The 19082-nt window shown below is 34.7% G+C and overlaps 1 protein-coding gene across 1 annotated transcript in view; it reads left to right on the top strand.

Annotated features, from left to right (window-relative positions):
* The first annotated feature begins 12042 nt into the window (after positions 1-12042).
* The window catches only part of LOC108738437 (L-2-hydroxyglutarate dehydrogenase, mitochondrial), a 141045-nt gene continuing 134005 nt past the window's right edge, over positions 12043-19082 (top strand). The window contains exon 1 of the mRNA XM_018471842.2: positions 12043-12270. Within this exon, the coding sequence (XP_018327344.1) occupies positions 12176-12270 (95 nt within the window). The 5' untranslated portion in view covers positions 12043-12175. The remainder of the gene's footprint in view (positions 12271-19082) is intronic.

The following is a 19082-nucleotide window of genomic DNA, read 5'->3' as shown; positions in this document are numbered from 1 at the left end:
CTTCGAAAATAGTTCTGCTTCGCAGGTGGGTTGGTCCATTCTTCTGATGGTGGTTACCTTTTTACATATCCATTGTGCTGGTTGGATTTCCATACAGTCTTGTAGGTTGTTTAATGTTGAAAATGTTGTTCTCGTGACGGATATGAGGATAAGGGGGTTTGAAGGTTCAATGTATGAAAATAGATTGGGATCGTTTTTGTGGGGAGTTAATAATGGGTGAATCTCATAAATATCGTAACTCAAAGTGTTTACTAGAGGTATTTCGAACACTATAATTAATAGATTATTCTGAATAAATGATTTGATATCCATAACCTTATAATAAAGATACGTGCTTTCCATAGTTAATTCTAATGGTAACATATGTTTTTCATTAATCGATTTAAGTTCTGAAAATAGATCTTCTGGACTAAAAATATTGTAACTAATTATTCCTTTACTAATTAGGCTTATTCCATCTATGTAGTTATTTAAAAGGGTTTGTAATTCATCTGTTACTTCTACTAACGTTAGGATATGTTGGTTAATTTTTGTTTCGAGAGATAATTTTTGTTCATTGGTTGTTGTCTGTGATATAAAACTGTCGAACTTTAAAATGTTTTTGTTTAATGTCTTTGTATTTCTGTTTAGTAATTGAAGCGAATCATTGAAATTTGTAATTGTTGAGGAAACGATACGGACTTGCTGTTGCATTAATGTTTCCGTTTGCTTTTGATTTGACAATAGAGAGTTTATAGAATCGGTATAAAATTCAGCGTCAGCAGCGTCAGGTGTTCCAAAAAGTCATTTAAGAGCGTCTCCAATGCCATTAATAAGACCTCGTTTATTGCGTGAAGTTTGATGAGCAATTATCCTAAAATTTTGATAGATTCTTTTTATCTTATTACGAATAGTTTTAATTTGGTTTCGGCAGTGGAAATCAATGTGTTCGGAGATTAGGTTGTTACATAAATCGGCAGATTTTGTATAAAGATCGTGAGCGTGGTCGATCTGTTCTCTGATTTGTGTTAAGTTTGTAAATGTTAATAATGAAAACTTTTTATTTGAGATCTTAGCTTTTCCTAAGTGTTGGTAAATTAGACCGCTGGAGGAGTTTAGTGGTGTAATTTGGTATGTGGTTATTATTTGGATGAGGGGAAGGAATAAAAGGAGATTTTTAGTATTCATTTTCTGTGGTTGCGTTTTTTCCTGAAACATAGGGTTTCAGCAAATTAAAGTGATAAGTTTTTAATTTATTTTTAGTTATTCTTACAGATACTGTGTTATTATCGTGCACTTGTACTATTTTATAAGGGCCTTTGTATTCTTTGGCTAGTTTCTTATTGGTGTTTTTGGCAAGCGAATTTTTTACTAATACTAAATCGTTTTCAGAGAAATTATACTGTCTATTATGTGTCTTGTCGTATTGGTTTTTTGATTTGCCTTTTGATTTTAGTTGATTTTCACGAGCTACTTCCCTTATCTTCTGAAATTTGGAAGTAATTTCTTGTGTGAGATCTGAATAATTTTTATTTTGTTTTGGTTGGTTTAATGAGTTGGGTATTCTAGGATTTTGACCGAAAACTAGTTCATACGGAGTTACACCCGTGGATTTGTGAATGTGAGTATTGTATGAAAATGTGGCAAAATCTAAATAATTGTCCCAGTCGTTATTATCCTTATTTACGTAGCATTTGAAATAGTCTTTTAATGTCAGATGTGTTCGTTCTAGGGAACCGTTAGTCTGGGGATGATAGGGACTGGTTAGTTTGTGTTTTATGGAAAGAAGTTTGTTAATTTCCTTGAATGTATTAGAAGTGAATTCCTTTCCTTGGTCAGACAATATACTGTCAGGGAATCCGAATTGGGAGCAAAATTTGAGAAAGTGGATAGCAACGATTGTTGCGTTATGCTCTGGCATTGCAAAAGCTTGGATGAACTTGGTGAGGTCATCTTGTAGGGTTAAGATGAATCTGTTTCCATTTTGTGTTTCTGGTAATGGGCCGACGATATCCATCGCTATTTGCTCGCAAAATTTACGGGATGTGGTTGTAACAATCATTGGACTTTTATTTGGTTTAAAATTGGTCTTAGATTGTTGACACACAGGACATTTCTTTATGTAGTCCATTATATACTCTTTCATATTATCCCAATAGTAGCGATTTTTGATACTTTCATATGTACGCTGGAATCCTTGGTGGCCAGATATTGGATGATCGTAGTTTTCTATTAATACCAGCTCCATTTCCTCTGGTGTTACAATAGTCAATCGCCCGTTGTCCAATATTTTATAGTCATATCCCTCAAATAGATATTGTAGTAAGCTGTTGAACGTATCTGGTTGAATTAAGTTATTTTGTAAGCTTAAATCTACAATTGTGAATGAAGTTGTCTTATTTATATCTAGTAGAAGTTTTAAATTTATAAAGCTGTTGAACAAAGTTTTGTAGTTCGTGGAATCTTGCGTGAACTGTTTCACGTATACAATGTAGATTACTTGTCCGGGTAATTTTAGTGTACGGGTTTCTTCCAGTAATCCGTCATGGAAATTCTTATTCGGGAATTGCTTCTTTAAGTATTCTAAGTGTAGATTAGTGTCAAGTGCGTCGCAGGCTAATAGTATTACTAGGTTTTTAATTTGTGTAATTGCCGTTTTGTCTCTCGTTGGTTCCTTCACGTTCAAATTTTGTTGGTGAAAAACCTGAAATTTCTCGAAGGTTTTAGGTTCGGTGTTGGTGGTCACTTGATTAATAGGACGGCTGAGAAAGTCAGCATTTGTGTTGGATTTCCCTGGTTTGTGGATTATATCGTAGTCGTATTCAAGTAATTTAAGGCGCCATCGTATTAAACGACTTGATGGGTCCTTGCAGTTCTTCAGCCACATAAGGGGTTTGTGATCAGTGCATATTAGAAATCTTTGACCGAATAAATAAGGTCTAAAATGTTTCACCGAATCTACGATGGACAGGAGTTCCTTTTCTGTGGTGGAGTAGTTGAATTCCGCCTTGTTTAACGTCCTTGAATAATACGCAATGGGTCGATCAGATCCGATTTCGCCTTGTGATAGGACAGAGCCAATTGCTTCGTTAGAGGCGTCTGTTGTTAGTATGAATGGTTTGTTGAAATCCGGATACCTGAGAATTGGTTCCTTTGTCAAAGCGTTTTTTAAGGTTTGAAATGCCTTTTCGCATTCGGGAGACCAGTGGAATTTTTCGTTCTTCTTCAGCAGCTTTGTTAAAGGTTTTGCTATTTTAGAAAAATCAGGAATAAATTTTCTATAATAGCCGACGAGGCCCAAGAAGGATTTAATATCCTTCGGAGTTTTTGGAGTTTTGATTTCAGATATAGCCTTGACTTTTTCAGGATTTGGTTCGACACCCTTTTCTGAAATGATATGTCCGAGATACATGACTTCCTTCCTCAGGAACTCGCACTTGTCGGGCTGTAATTTTAGATTGTGTTCCTCGAGTTTCTTGAAAATATCAATTAATTTATTATTGTGGTCTTGAAGTGATTTCCCATATACAACAATATCATCTAGATATACGAAACATTTTATTCCTTGAAGTCCTGTTAAAACGTTGTTCATGAGCCTTTGAAAGGTCACCGGGGCGTTCTTCAGTTCGAAAGGCATCCTGTTATACTGGTAATGACCCAAAGGCGTGCTGAATGCGGTTTTATCTTTATCTTCTTCCGACATCCTTATTTGATGGAAGCGAGAAGCGAGGTCGAGGGTTGTAAAATACTTGGATTGTCCTAGTTGATCCAGGATGCTTTCGATATTAGGAAGGGGATATGCGTCGCCTATTGTTACCTTGTTCAGTTTGCGGTAATCTATGACGATCCTCCACTTCTTTTCGCCAGAGGCATCCATCTTCCTGGGGACGACCCACACGGGAGATGACCATGGGGATGTGGATGGCTCTATGATATTTTGCTCCAGCATCTTATTTATTTGTTTATTGACTTCTTCCTCGTGGATTTTAGGATATCTGTAAGTTTTAGTAAATATTGGAGAGGTATTTGTTACTGGAATCTGATGTGTGACCGCTGTGGTAGATGTTAGCTGATCTCCAGGGAGATGGAAAATATGGTGGAAATCGTAGCAGATCCTTTGTATGGATGTTTTTTCTTCTTTGTTAAGGTGATCGAGGCGCAGATTTTCGTCGAGGAGCTCGAACCTATTTGTATGACTGAGGGGTACCTTTCGGTTTGATTGATGAACTTCATAAACTTTGTGATGCTGTTTGATCTCTTCTAGTTCTACCGACGGTTGCAGGATGGTGACCTCTGAATCGCTGGTATTGATGACCGTGCAGAAAGCCTTCTTGTTGTCATTCACAGTGACCATGGCACTAGGTAATAGAATGTGTTCGGCGAGTTGAGTAGCCTGGGTCACGCCTTCTTTTACCCTATTGGTAACGTTGATCTGTATGACCGTTTCGCTTCTAGGGGGTAGCGTGATAGGAGGTTCTGGAGGAGATTGTCCATTGAAGAACAGCTTCTTGTCCTGTATCTTGACATATTGCTCCTTGTAATTGATTTCGGCTTGCTGCGATTCGAGGAAGTCGTTTTCTAGTATCCCGTCGAATGGAGTTGAAATTTTTGCAGCGTTGATGACGTGCACTTTTGGTTTAAGTGTGAGATCGTTCGCTGAGAGATCAAGGTTCGTGGATCCTATTGTGGTAATAGGGCTATTTGGATTGATACCGCTAATGGTGATAATGTCGTCCTTTTTAAGGTAGGTTTTAGAGGGGATCAAGGATGTATGTTTAATGAGAGCACCTGTATCTACTAAAAAGGTTAAATTTTGTTGAGAATTGTTTGAGCTAAAAATGAGTGTTTTTTGATTTTCGTTTGAATTACAGAAGGCAGTTACGCATTGTTGAATGCCGCTTGTATTTCTGAATCCTCTGGAAGGGCATTCGTTTCCAGGGATGTTTTTAAGTTTAAATGATTCACTTTATTTTGGGAATTGTTATTTTGATTCCTAAATTGTCTTTTCCTACATTCCTGTATTGTATGACCCTTATTTTTACAATAATTGCAGAATTTGGCAGGATCGTAGGAGGAAGAGGGAAACGAATTCTTATTGGGGTTATTATTGTATCTACTACGTGACGAATTTTGATTGTGTTGAGGATTATGATTAATATGATTAGGTTTTTTCCTGCAATTCTGTGTAGAATGGGTGTTACTTCTGCAAAAACTACAATAAAGTGAATTAGTTTTGTGTTTTTGTGTTCTTGTGTAATTTAGGATTTTTTCCTCTTGTAACGCGATACCAAAAGCTTCATTTAAAGATTTGATGTCCCTAGCTCTCAACATTTGCGAAATCTCCGGTTTGCTGTGCAAAATGAATCGCCTAAGTGTAGTTCTCTGGATTGCCCTAACTAAACTTGGAATTTCATCGGGAGTTTCGCAGTTGTTTTTTTCTGCTGCGATACATTCGTTCTTTAAGTTTTCTAAGCGTTTAAAGAAATCGGTAACTGACTCGTTTGAGTTTTGTTTGACTGTCTCTAACTCCTCGTGTAATTGGGTTAGATCTTTTACATGACTGTAATAAGATTTTAATTTACATTTTAAACCTGTCCAGTTANGAGTTACACCCGTGGATTTGTGAATGTGAGTATTGTATGAAAATGTGGCAAAATCTAAATAATTGTCCCAGTCGTTATTATCCTTATTTACGTAGCATTTGAAATAGTCTTTTAATGTCAGATGTGTTCGTTCTAGGGAACCGTTAGTCTGGGGATGATAGGGACTGGTTAGTTTGTGTTTTATGGAAAGAAGTTTGTTAATTTCCTTGAATGTATTAGAAGTGAATTCCTTTCCTTGGTCAGACAATATACTGTCAGGGAATCCGAATTGGGAGCAAAATTTGAGAAAGTGGATAGCAACGATTGTTGCGTTATGCTCTGGCATTGCAAAAGCTTGGATGAACTTGGTGAGGTCATCTTGTAGGGTTAAGATGAATCTGTTTCCATTTTGTGTTTCTGGTAATGGGCCGACGATATCCATCGCTATTTGCTCGCAAAATTTACGGGATGTGGTTGTAACAATCATTGGACTTTTATTTGGTTTAAAATTGGTCTTAGATTGTTGACACACAGGACATTTCTTTATGTAGTCCATTATATACTCTTTCATATTATCCCAATAGTAGCGATTTTTGATACTTTCATATGTACGCTGGAATCCTTGGTGGCCAGATATTGGATGATCGTAGTTTTCTATTAATACCAGCTCCATTTCCTCTGGTGTTACAATAGTCAATCGCCCGTTGTCCAAGATTTTATAGTCATATCCCTCAAATAGATATTGTAGTAAGCTGTTGAACGTATCTGGTTGAATTAGATTATTTTGTAAGCTTAAATCTACAATTGTGAATGAAGTTGTCTTATTTATATCTAGTAGAAGTTTTAAATTTATAAAGCTGTTGAACAAAGTTTTGTAGTTCGTGGAATCTTGCGTGAACTGTTTCACGTATACAATGTAGATTACTTGTCCGGGTAATTTTAGTGTACGGGTTTCTTCCAGTAATCCGTCATGGAAATTCTTATTCGGGAATTGCTTCTTTAAGTATTCTAAGTGTAGATTAGTGTCAAGTGCGTCGCAGGCTAATAGTATTACTAGGTTTTTAATTTGTGTAATTGCCGTTTTGTCTCTCGTTGGTTCCTTCACGTTCAAATTTTGTTGGTGAAAAACCTGAAATTTCTCGAAGGTTTTAGGTTCGGTGTTGGTGGTCACTTGATTAATAGGACGGCTGAGAAAGTCAGCATTTGTGTTGGATTTCCCTGGTTTGTGGATTATATCGTAGTCGTATTCAAGTAATTTAAGGCGCCATCGTATTAAACGACTTGATGGGTCCTTGCAGTTCTTCAGCCACATAAGGGGTTTGTGATCAGTGCATATTAGAAATCTTTGACCGAATAAATAAGGTCTAAAATGTTTCACCGAATCCACGATGGACAGGAATTCCTTTTCTGTGGTGGAGTAGTTGAATTCCGCCTTGTTTAACGTCCTNTCTAGTTGAGGCGTGAAGTAATTAGCATCAGGCACTAATACAATCACTTGACATTATTAATTACACATTAACACCTTCACTTCCAAATGATTGTCCACTCACTTGGTATTACCTTTAGTTATTGAAATAATTATCCAAATAATGTATTACGATGAGTAACAACACCTTGATAATAATTACTTCTTTATTAAAAATTGGAAAGTCACGATACACAAAATGTACAGGATGGCTAATTAACCATCTAAGACTTTCTACTTGAACTGTTTCAAAAATAGAACTGGAACAGAACTGAAATTGGGTGAAACCAGCATCCCTTTTATACTAAATTTAGGTCAACCCTATGGAGGGGGTAGCAACTAGTGTCATGTAATGATTTATTGTACAAAGTTATTGAGATTGTTATTATATTATTAGATATACGTACATCGCCGACAGCAAAACACAGGACAAAGTTAATGCAAAAATTAGCAATTAGCACACTAATACACTAAATCGTACCTACCTACCAGTTGGGGCACATTCGTACGCGTTCAAACGTGCCCCATCTAGTTCTGTCCGTAAGTACCCCACTAACTAAATAACAACAAAATATAACCTTTTTTGATATTAATAGAAAAACCTCATTAATTAAATATTGAAAACGTATCTTAAGTATATTTTGCTACTTACTGATAGAATACTCTATATGAAAACTTATTATATCTACGGTAACAAAAGACAACAACATAGATCAAAAAATTACTTACCGAGCGCGAAAACACGTTCCTGTCTGTCACTTCACTCTCACCAGTGCGAATGGCGCGATACCACGTTGGCGTAAAGTTGGTACCTCGAATCACGCACACATACAAAAGCAAGAACGTACGTTGTTTCGTTTAAGGGGATTCAGTAGTACTCGCGCCGTAGAGTAAAAACATGCTTATCTATTCTGCATGAGTTTAATATTTGAAATAGAGATTTGAAATTTTGTAAGGAGATAAACAAAGCTTTGTTCTAGCGCCTGTCAGAGGCCTTTTTTTTAATTTTTCATTTCTATTGGAAATATACGTCCCTTAAAATGCATCAACTTTAAGCTCCTATAACAACTTTTAATGATCAAATTATTGAAAACCGCGTCTGCACCGAGGTAGTGTGAACCTTTGTCTGTTACCATACAAAAAATCACATATTTATCTCGCAGCGTTAAATCACAATCTGTAGAATACAAACCCATGTTTTACAAAAAATTAGAACAAAATGTAACCTAGGCACGAGCGGTCTATGCGGCCAGACGAGCAACTATAAGATAACTCCGCCCATCGATCGATCTAGCCGACTGATACATATATATATATATATAGGTACTGACTGTGTTACCTGCTCTAATAAGTATGTGTTAGGTACTTGGCACTTAATCGAGTTAGATCTATATCCGTAAATTTTCCGTGTCTTTGTAGTCATAAATAATGGGTAAACTGAAACCTAAAGTCGTTTATTACCGACNTAAGTGTAGTTCTCTGGATTGCCCTAACTAAACTTGGAATTTCATCGGGAGTTTCGCAGTTATTTTTTTCTGCTGCGATACATTCGTTCTTTAAGTTTTCTAAGCGTTTAAAGAAATCGGTAACTGACTCGTTTGAGTTTTGTTTGACTGTCTCTAACTCTTCGTGTAATTGGGTTAAATCTTTTACATGACTGTAATAAGATTTTAATTGACATTTTAAATCTGTCCAGTTACTGATTTCTTCCATATTTAATTCATTAACTACATCGCTGGATAGCTGGGCAGCAACGTAAAAGAACAATTGATTTACTTGGTTGGGTTGTGCCATCTGAAAGGCACTATTACAATTTTGAATAAATGTGCTAAGTTCTTTCCTGTTATCATTAAAAGGCCTAATAAATTTAAACAATAGAGATAGAGGTAGTGGCTCTAATTGGTATTCGTCCTCCGACTCGCCTTGGCCGGGGTCGTCTTTAACGCTTGGTAACGGTTTTCGATCTTTATTAGGTTCGCTCATGTTAAAGAAACTAGCGAGATCTGGATAAAGGCGAGGAATTTTTTACGGTAAAACGAGAACAACACTTACTTGGTTTAGTGATGATGGATGACGTTCCCGACTTCTGGAGTAGGTTGCGTCTTCAGAGTTGCTGGTTGTCCACTTGGGACTGCGTTCCCTTTACCTCTGGGGTGAGATGGGGCAGCGGATGGCCAAATCAACTTGTGGATGGTTGCCGCTTGTTCAGGATGATGGGTTCTTTTCGCAGCTAAGTGTTGAAACACAATCGCTATCACCGGACACCACTAGGATACCGCTGGGGACTATTCTTGTTCCGTGACGACGACTGACGAATCCCACTTCTGACACCAATTTTTATGTCGGATACCTGGCTGGAGGCAACGACAAAAAGTGATTGGTGATATATTTTTAATTGTTTCTGACACCAGGGNTAACAAACCAACATGATTCTCTGTCAAAGCTGTAGGAGGCCCGGTAGGCTTATGTGCCCAGGGCCTCCAATAGGTTAAAGACGGCCCTGGTCGCTGGTAATGTTTAGAAAACTGTTAAAAATGGTCAATATTTCAATTGTTAATAATCTTATTAATAGAAACGTTTTGTAGATAATATTGTGGGAATTATTAGCTCTTCTTAATACAAACAAATAAAAAAAAGCACAACTTGATCCGAGTCCTAGTTTACGAAATATTCTATTTTGCACTAAAATTTTTAATGTGAATTTTGTGTAGATTTAGCAAAAGATAAAGTAATTTTGTTTAGGGCTTTAATTTACGAAAATGATTTACACAATTACGTTCTTCAACTATCTAATGTCCTTAACAAAATTACCTTATCTTTTGCTGATTCTACAGAAAATTCACATTAACCAATCTAATGTTTTTTTGTGCAAAATAGAATATTTTGAAAACTTTGACTTGGATCAAGTTGTGTTTTTTTTATTTGTTTGAATAAAGAAGAGCTAATAATTCCCATAATATAATCTAAACAACATCACATATTAATAATGTGTTTAACAATTGAAATATTAACCATTTTTAACGGTTTTTATAAATTACTCAGCAACTATTGATTCAATTCTGAATCATTAAAATCTGTTTAGTAGCGAATTTTAACTGCTACAACTTCTACATTTAAATTTTTCTTGTAAAAATTATAGCTTCTTTGCTATTAACAGAAAACCTGGTTTCACGTGTTTTTAAATGCAATTTAGCAACGATTTCAACCCTAATTTTTGGATAATTCGCAGATATCCTTCATCTGCACACCTTTCACAAGACTTTTAGACTAGGAAAATCAAAAACTTGTTAAATAAAAGATTTTTTTGACTTACTTTTATTACGTAACTATTTTTAATTTTTCTTTTTACAAAATTATTTAAACACGGCAATTTTTTGTTTTTAATACTGTTTACTAAATAAACAAAGGAGAAAATCATTATATATGAATAATTTGTAATACTATTTAAAAAACTAATAAATAACTTACAATAATGACAATTTACCTATTTGAAAGTGTTCATTCAATTTCAAAAGATATGACGAGGCGAATGTTAAATTTTGTTCATTCATAATCAAGATTTTTTAAATTAATATTTCTAGTACCACTGAAATGAGTATGCTGTAAAAGGTCATTTCGTTCGTAAAATTATTCATTTGAACAATACCTATCTGGTATCGCTATCGCTAAAGTACTTTTTTTTAAGAAAATGTATGTCGTTAACATTGACGCATGCATGTTTACATGAGATCCTCTCTGTCAGAAAGCAAACGGAGAATGATATACGCATGTGTACTTATGATGGGATTGATAAAACTTGCGAAATAAAGCGACTAGTTACGAATAATTCCGACAATATCTCCACCTTCTTCTTCAGATTCCCCTTACCCTACGTACCCCTGAGAAACTTTCGTTGTGCTACTGAATGCCCTCAAGTTTTATTTGACTGTATGAATGTATCCCGCGTACGAAGGGTAACGATCTTCCCCTACTGTGGGACTACGTCTTATAAATTGTAGAAATACACACCTAGTCCTTGTTGGATATTGTCAAAAGGTATTTTTGGGCAGGCGGTTTCCTACTTTTTTTTACAACTCTTCCATAACCTCAAAATCATTAAATCGACTTACATAAAAATTAACAGGTGTCGTTTTGACCACAAACTGATATACTTTTTTATTATCACCTTTAATTATCATAATAGGTATTAATTGAAAACCCAACCACCAACTACGCTTCCTTCATAACCTCCTCAGACAGTTAATATAGGTTAAGTAATCCCTACCAAGTTCCGTCTCTGCCAGAGCAGGTGCAGAATGGAATGGCTGCGATCATTCACCTTCTGTTGAAACAGTTTGGAATGGACATTTAATTGTTGTAGTCAATAATATGTCTACTGTTATAATATAACAAGGTAATCATCTTCAACTATAGGAAGAAGCGTGGTGGCCTAACGGTATGTAGGTATTCTAATTATGATCAGCTGTTATTCCTAGGATCTATTCGCAATCGATGTTGCTTTTAAATTTGTCTTTTTTTATTAATTTGTTTGACGGATAGGTACGTTTAAGATCACAAGGTTACGGTGTGGAAGACAACACTCAGGAAGTTTGTTGCTATGAATCTCTTCTTTGATACTTCCGGTTCTTTATTCCGAAATTCGGGCATGTCTCAACAGAGGGCTCCTTCTTCTAGTCTCCATTCTCCATACTTAAAACCAATGTCAAAAGCAGAAATAATTTAAAATTTCCATAATCCATCTAATCCATAAAAGTTTCGAAGCGTTGGGTACAATTTTACTTGGTTAAATCATGTATAGTAATTGATTATTAATTTCTTATTTACTATTCATTAGATATACAGGAGTTACCAGTTATTCTTTTCAGGGGTACGTAAATTATGACATTTTTTTATTAAAATCTCTTCATTATTTAAGGGAATCTATATTCCCAGCAATCGTAATATTTTAATTAATGCTATAAAAACATATTTTATATAACATTTGCGATGATGTTAGTCAAGTAGTTATAATGCATCTTATCGTATACGTCATTTTTCCAGTAATAAATGTAATGGTATATAAAATGATAAAATTATTCAGGCCGGTGTAATATCTCATAATATTGTGTGCGTGTGATACCCACCTTCCTACCCACTGATCGTGAAAGCAATGACGTACAACGCGATTATGAATAGACGAAAATGCAGTGCTGAAGTGTATAAAATATTCAAAACATTCTTTTCTTCTACAAGTAACAAAGTCAGGTATGAGTATGTACATTACTTATTGACATGGATTTGATTAAAAATAGAAATGTATGTATTGTTTAAGACGCTAGCTTTTATATAAACTTTGTAATATCATTAGGAGGCAAAGCGCAGGAAAAGAAGTGTGTATTTATTTATTGATATCACTTTTAACATAAATAAAAATTGAGGTTATATAGAAATAGAGATGTATATGGAAGCAATTTTAATATAACAGGAATAGTATAAGTTATTATAAAATACATATTTATAATATCGATTTATTAAAATCTGGTGCCTATTACAATGAGAATAATTGAAGAAACTGGATTTTTCGTAATGTTATATAAAAAAAATAAATAATGCGACGAGTCAGGTTCTGCTAAACAAGAAAAATCTAGCCACCTATTTTAAATGGAATGTATATTTTTTATGTAATGTTTGCAATTAGTGAAGTATATTTCGAAACATATACTTATCGCGAAACTTAACAGTTCTTGAGATATTTCGAAAGTAAGATAAAAATCTTGTGAAATAGATAATAAAACCCTTTTTCACTGTCACTGATATCTATTCTTGTGAAATATTATTTGAATAAGCCTAAAGGATTAATTGGCTTTTTAATGTCATTATTTAGATATAACTGCAATTATTATTACTCTATTTCTTTGCTATTGGAAGTTTTGTTTTTAGTTTTATGCCAAATTAATTCCTAAAAAATTTCTGTTTGCTAGTTCTACATAGAGGTAATTATTATACCTACCTACCTCTGTATGAGTTACTACTGTATTATTGTAATACATAAGTATATAGTTATACCAGTTTAATAAAGAAGTGAATAAATAAATTAGATAAATAAGTTAAGTTTCCTCTTGACTAAAATGTTAATAGCTGTAACATCTCTTTTTAATAGAATGATACTCGGGATAATATTTAATGTTGAAAAACAATTAATTTGATCTTTAATTTTTTCGAAGTTATTCAATTTATTGGCGTAAAAAGCGAAACTGACATGAGCCAACCTAATTTTGGCAAATGAAAAATTGTCTTTTACATCTTTTCGTTCTTATTCAGTTGCTGACGGTTCGTTAATGATTGTTGATGCAATTTTATTGTTTATTGATAAATAATTAGGTTTTAGTTATTAACAATTGAGATGTTGAGAATAAGGTCATTTCATTTTAATTTATTTATTAATTTTGTTACATACAATCGGTAGGAAATTTGTTTTGTTTGTTGAGTCCATATGTAATGTATCTTATATTATCAATTTACTTTCACTTTGGGTACATTAATAATACAATCATGTTCTTCATTGCTGTAGTATAGGTAATACTAAATAAAGAGCTGATGTGGGTTGCCTACACTGAGGGTGCAGATAGACATGTAACAACCAGATAGGGAGTTAATAAAGGAATTCATGGCGATTGTTATTATTGTGTTTCCCTAAATGAAAGTAATTTATTAATTAAAGACACATTAAATGGCGCTGCGGTCATATAATTAAGTAGTAAACCGTAAAACTGTGTGAATAGTTTACAAAAATATGGCAGGTAATAGAGGAATTGCACCACTAAATATGAACGACAATGTGGCCGAGAACTGGCTATTATGGAGGGCACTCTTTGAAAATTATTTGGTAGCAAGTGAAGTAATAGAAAAGGACGAAGCCAAAGAATGCGTACAGCTACTTCATTGTATAGGAGAAGAAGCACAGACCTTTCGTTATTCAATCAATGAAAATTTTGCAACTTTCTGAGGAGCACTTCCTATCCAAGGAGAATATAAATTATCAGAGATATGAATTTTTTCATCAACAGCCAGGTGAAATCATTCAATGGAACAATTTATAACACATGTTAAATAAAAGCGTATCACGTGCAATTTGGTGGTGTTACAAACAGCCAAATAATGGAAAAGCTGCTACAGAAAAATGTGGAATCCTTAGAGAAAGTTATAGAAATCTGTCATGTAATGGACAAATCTAGGAAGCAATACCAAGTAATTGAAAACGCAGAAACAGTTGTTGAAGTCAACGCGCTGAAAAAACATCAGGGAGGTCACGCGGCAGGATGATAGCCAAACTAAGGGTATAAAAAATTGCAGAAAATGTGGTAAGTTACGTAGAATAAATGTCTGTCCAGCACATGGGAAAAAATGTTGGTATTTTTTTGCATTAGTTGACAGTTGAGTTGAGACATGAAATTTAGTCAGGTAGGTAATACTCGCCAAGTAGAATCGTGTGGTAGTATTTATTAGCGGTGTGTTCCGAAATATAACCCAGCATACTGGTCAGTGCTGATGATGTTATGAATCGGCGCCATGTTGTACTGGTGTGCCACCATGTTGTACTGATGAGACAAGTGTGATGTAGTAGTATATCAAGCGGATGTGTGTGTATCTGACTTTGAGGAATTTTTTGTTGCAAGAAACTTTAATAACTTTTGAAGCAAAAGTGTTGTAAAGGAGCACAAGCTCTATTCTTAATATGGCGTCAATTTGACGTCAAAGCACTGGCCAGTACATTTCGGAACGAATCAACAGTATGGCGTCGATTCATGACGTCATCAGCACTGGCCACTATGTTGGGTTATATTTCGGAACAAAATTTTGTTTATACGGCCTTGGCTTCAGCCTTGCGTCACCTGTTCCCGCCAAACTTCCACTGTGTCATTCGCGGTAAAGAATTCGTCACTATGCTTCATGATTATTTCCGCGTCCAACATATATATATGAAAATTATCTCCGTAATCATCATACTAAAACTTCAACGTGATTGTGTTTGTCCAAACAAAGATAACCTCGTGACATTATTCCAACATATCGCCTGCCTCCTGCGGACAGGGCCATTACGGAAACTCGAGTCTGTCGTAAATCTACGTAACTAAACAATGACGTCATTAATGTATATTTGGCGAGAGCTGATGAAGGGCTGTAGCTAGGGCCGTACCAACCGGGATTTCCTCCGATTAAGAAAACTTTAAGGCCTTCTATGTCAAGCCACATTGGTTTTCGTATGAAATTAATACTATCACACGATTCCATTTGGTGAGTACTATATAAGAACAAAGGCTTTCACGGCCGGAATCCATAGTAGAATGAAGATTCGGGCTATAGGGCCGTAGTCTAAGTGAACTATTCTGTCCGGACGTTTCGTCAGCTACTGCGGCTGACATCCTCAGTGGTAGTGCTGCGTTAACAACGTGAACGTAGATTATATCTCGAAGTCTCGACAGCGACTTAGCTTCATTCTACTTTGGTGAGTACTACTTACCTGACTTCATGTCTCAACTCGTCTGTCAACTAATGTAAAAATTTACCAAAATGTTCATGTGCCCGAAAGAAAGTCATTTTTCTTAGATGTGTTGGAAAAAAAAATAAATGAAGTGAACCGAAAATTATAAATACAATAGAAGGGTTAGAAAACAAACACGAATTTCTGATTGTAGGTAGCGTTAATAAGATAAAAAACGATAATTTATCGAATCGGTGGCACACACACTTAATAATATAAATATTAAATTCAAAATTGACAAGGGTGTTATAGTTAATTTATTAACTTTTNATTTGAATATATAACATTTTTGGCGACGAGGATGGGATTGTGCGGCGAAAACCATCAGTAAAATTTACGTGCGTTTCCTCTACTGAGTGGATTATTCGTTCTGCCGATCACGAAGAAAATCTGGATAGCTTTTCCAGGCCCACAATTGGAAAAATCTTCAATCAGCGCCTTGCCTTCCATCTACCTCACCTGCAGTACCTGAGTCATATACAGGGCAAATGATAATATACGAGGTACCTAAAGTAATTTCATATGTCAATTTAATGATAAATTCTATACCACCGAATTCTATGTAGTAGATTCAGAAACAGAATGTATATTAGGTAAAACCAGTTGTGATTTAAATCTAGTAAAAAATTGATTCTGTTAATCATAACATAAGTAATACTGATTATGAACTAACCAAATATACCGAGAGGTATTCTCGGGTATAGGGTGTATTAAAAATACAACCAGTAAGATAGGTTGCCTTACCTTTAAAGGACAAATTAAAAGAAAGCATTGAGGAATTGTAAAAAATGAAAATAGTAAAATAACCAAATGCAAAGTTGTGTATATGATTAGACTCAAAATAGTTAAACGAAATAATTGAAAGGGAATATTGCTAAATTCTCATTACGGATGAAATAGTGATCTAACAAGGGCAATCATGTTCAGAGCTTTAGACACTAATAATGGGTATTATCAGATAGTGGTAGATGAAAAAAGCGCTAACATCTGTACGTTTGGAACACTTATTGATAGATACAAATTTTTAAGACTACGTTATTATATAAAATCAGCGCCGGAGGTTTTCCTAGACAGGTTCAGAAGATTGTTTGCAGGATAAGGGACAGCGGTATATATTTTGATGATATTTTAATTTGTCGTCTGAAAGGAGTTCTGGAAATAATAAAAGATAAGGGTGTTAAGTATATAATAAGTAAATGTCGGTTTGGCTTAAGTAACGTAGAGTATATGGGTCACATGATATCTAAGGTAAGAATTTCACTAAGTCTTTCAAAAATACAGGAAATTCCTACACCACAAAATAAAAATGATATGCGGAGAATGTTGAGAGGAATATTAAAAAATGATAACGAATTTAGTTGGAATGAATATCTAGTAAAATCTTTTCAAAAATTAAAAGATACCTTAGCAATAGAACCAGTTTTACAGTTTTATAACGTAACACAAGAAACTGTAATTTGAATTGATGCTTCTAAATTGGGTCTGGTAGCCGTACGTACTCTTACAAAATAAATTGCCGTGCGCATATGCGTCAAAAACAATGACAGATACTCAAATGCGCTCGACACAAATTGAAATAGAATTAGTAACAATTTGCTATGGTTTAGAACGCTTTTAACAGTTTAGAGTGATTGTGAAAATAGACCATCAACCATTAATTCCGTATTCAAAAAAACTTTGAATAAATGCTCTGCCAGAATTCAGAGAATGTTATTGCAAATTCAGAAATTTTTATATAAACTTAGTTTACAAACCGTGAAAGGATATTTTATTTGGAATAGAAATACTACAAGTGAAAAAATAATTAAGATTTTAAAAGATACATTTACATCATTTGGGATTCCTTTAATATTGGTTTCAGATGGGGGACCTCAATTCACCTCATACCAAATTTCAAAAGAATGGCAATTTCAGCATACTTGTTCTTCACCAACATTTACACAATCAAATAGGTTAGCGGAAAGAAGCATACAAACGATAGAAAATATGTTTGTTAAATGTTTATCCTATACTCCCGCTATAGGCAATCCATCTCTGGCCATTGTTTAGTATTGCTCTCCCCTACATCCCTCTTTCAGTCCAGAAGACGTTGTTTTCTGTTTATTCAAGAACCCTATCTCGGAGTGTGATCCTTTTTCACTACTACTATCTGATACACCCTTTTGCGTAACATCTAAACACGACCGTAACTTGACCTGCAGTTTCTTGACCATCTTCAAGTTGTTTTTACTTTCTATATTTTCTTTCTTATCTAAGATTGGAGGTCTGTTTCTTGCCTTAATTGTTCTAACTTTTTGGTTGTCACATTAATCTCTGCCATTATCAAGGGAACATGAGCACAGACTTCATCATCCCATGAGTTGTGATCTTCATTTGTATGTTTAAAGGCCCTAGAAAGTGCATCTGCTATCGCAATATCATTTCCCGGTTTATAAACTGAGTTTATATCACATTTCTGAATTTGCAATAACATTCTTTAAAGTCGACAGGACATTCATTCAAAGGTTTTTAAAATATGGAGATTAATGGTTTATGGTCTGTTTTCACAGTCAGTTTTTTCCCATAAATGAACTGATAAAAGCGTTCTAAACCAAAGCAAATTGTTAGCAATTTTTTTTATTTTGTGCATTGAGTATCTGTCATTGCTTTTGACGCATATGCGCATGGCAATTTATTTTCTCCTACGGCTACCAGACTCATTTAGAAGCATCTATTGAAATTAAGGTTTCTCGTGTTACGTTATAAAACTGATTTTGATTCCAAATAAATTCGTTATCTCTTTTTAATATTTCTCTCAACGAATGAGTTTCTGTTGAAAAATTTGGAATAAATTTATTTATTTAAGTCAATATTCCTGACAATCTTTGTATATCAGTTTTATTTTGTGGTGTAGGAATGTGTTCAATTGTCTGTAGTTTTGGAAGACTTGGTGAAATTCCTTCCTAAGAAATAATGTGACCCATATACTTTACTTAGTCCAAACCTACATTTGTTTATGTTAAACTTAACATCCTTATCTTTTTACTATTTCCAGAACTTTTCTAGAAGACAATCATGTTCAGCTTTTGTTTTTACTCGTATTAAAATATCATCAATACATACCGCTGTCCCAGAGGCGGATTAAACACCGAGGGCCTATAGCAAAGTATCCTGTTATTGGGGGAGGGGGGCGCAACAAATAACCAACTTCTGTACATTATTTTTCGAACTAATATTTTACACACACACACGGCCAAAAGTATGCTTTTATGAATAAAAAATAGTTATCAAACATTAATGTTAAATCAACTTAATTTTATCCACTACCCACTACCACATCACAAAAATCTTTTTCGCTTTTTATCATCGTTAGCGTATCAAGTCTCTCCCTCTTTAATGACGGACCTGTTCGAATTTTTAACTATTTTAAGCAATCTTCTTTTCGTTCAAAGCCATCGAAAAGCTCGTTGTAAATATAAGCTGACGACGAAAAGCTTCCCGAGCAGCTATTTCATACTTCAGGATGTCTTACATAGAAGAGCATATATATATATAT

Source organism: Agrilus planipennis, unplaced genomic scaffold (assembly GCF_000699045.2).
Source record: "Agrilus planipennis isolate EAB-ADULT unplaced genomic scaffold, Apla_2.0 scaffold211, whole genome shotgun sequence".
Taxonomy (NCBI): Eukaryota; Metazoa; Arthropoda; class Insecta; order Coleoptera; family Buprestidae; genus Agrilus; species Agrilus planipennis.
Note: the sequence above shows the minus strand (reverse complement) of the source record. Positions and strands in the feature narration are given on the sequence as shown.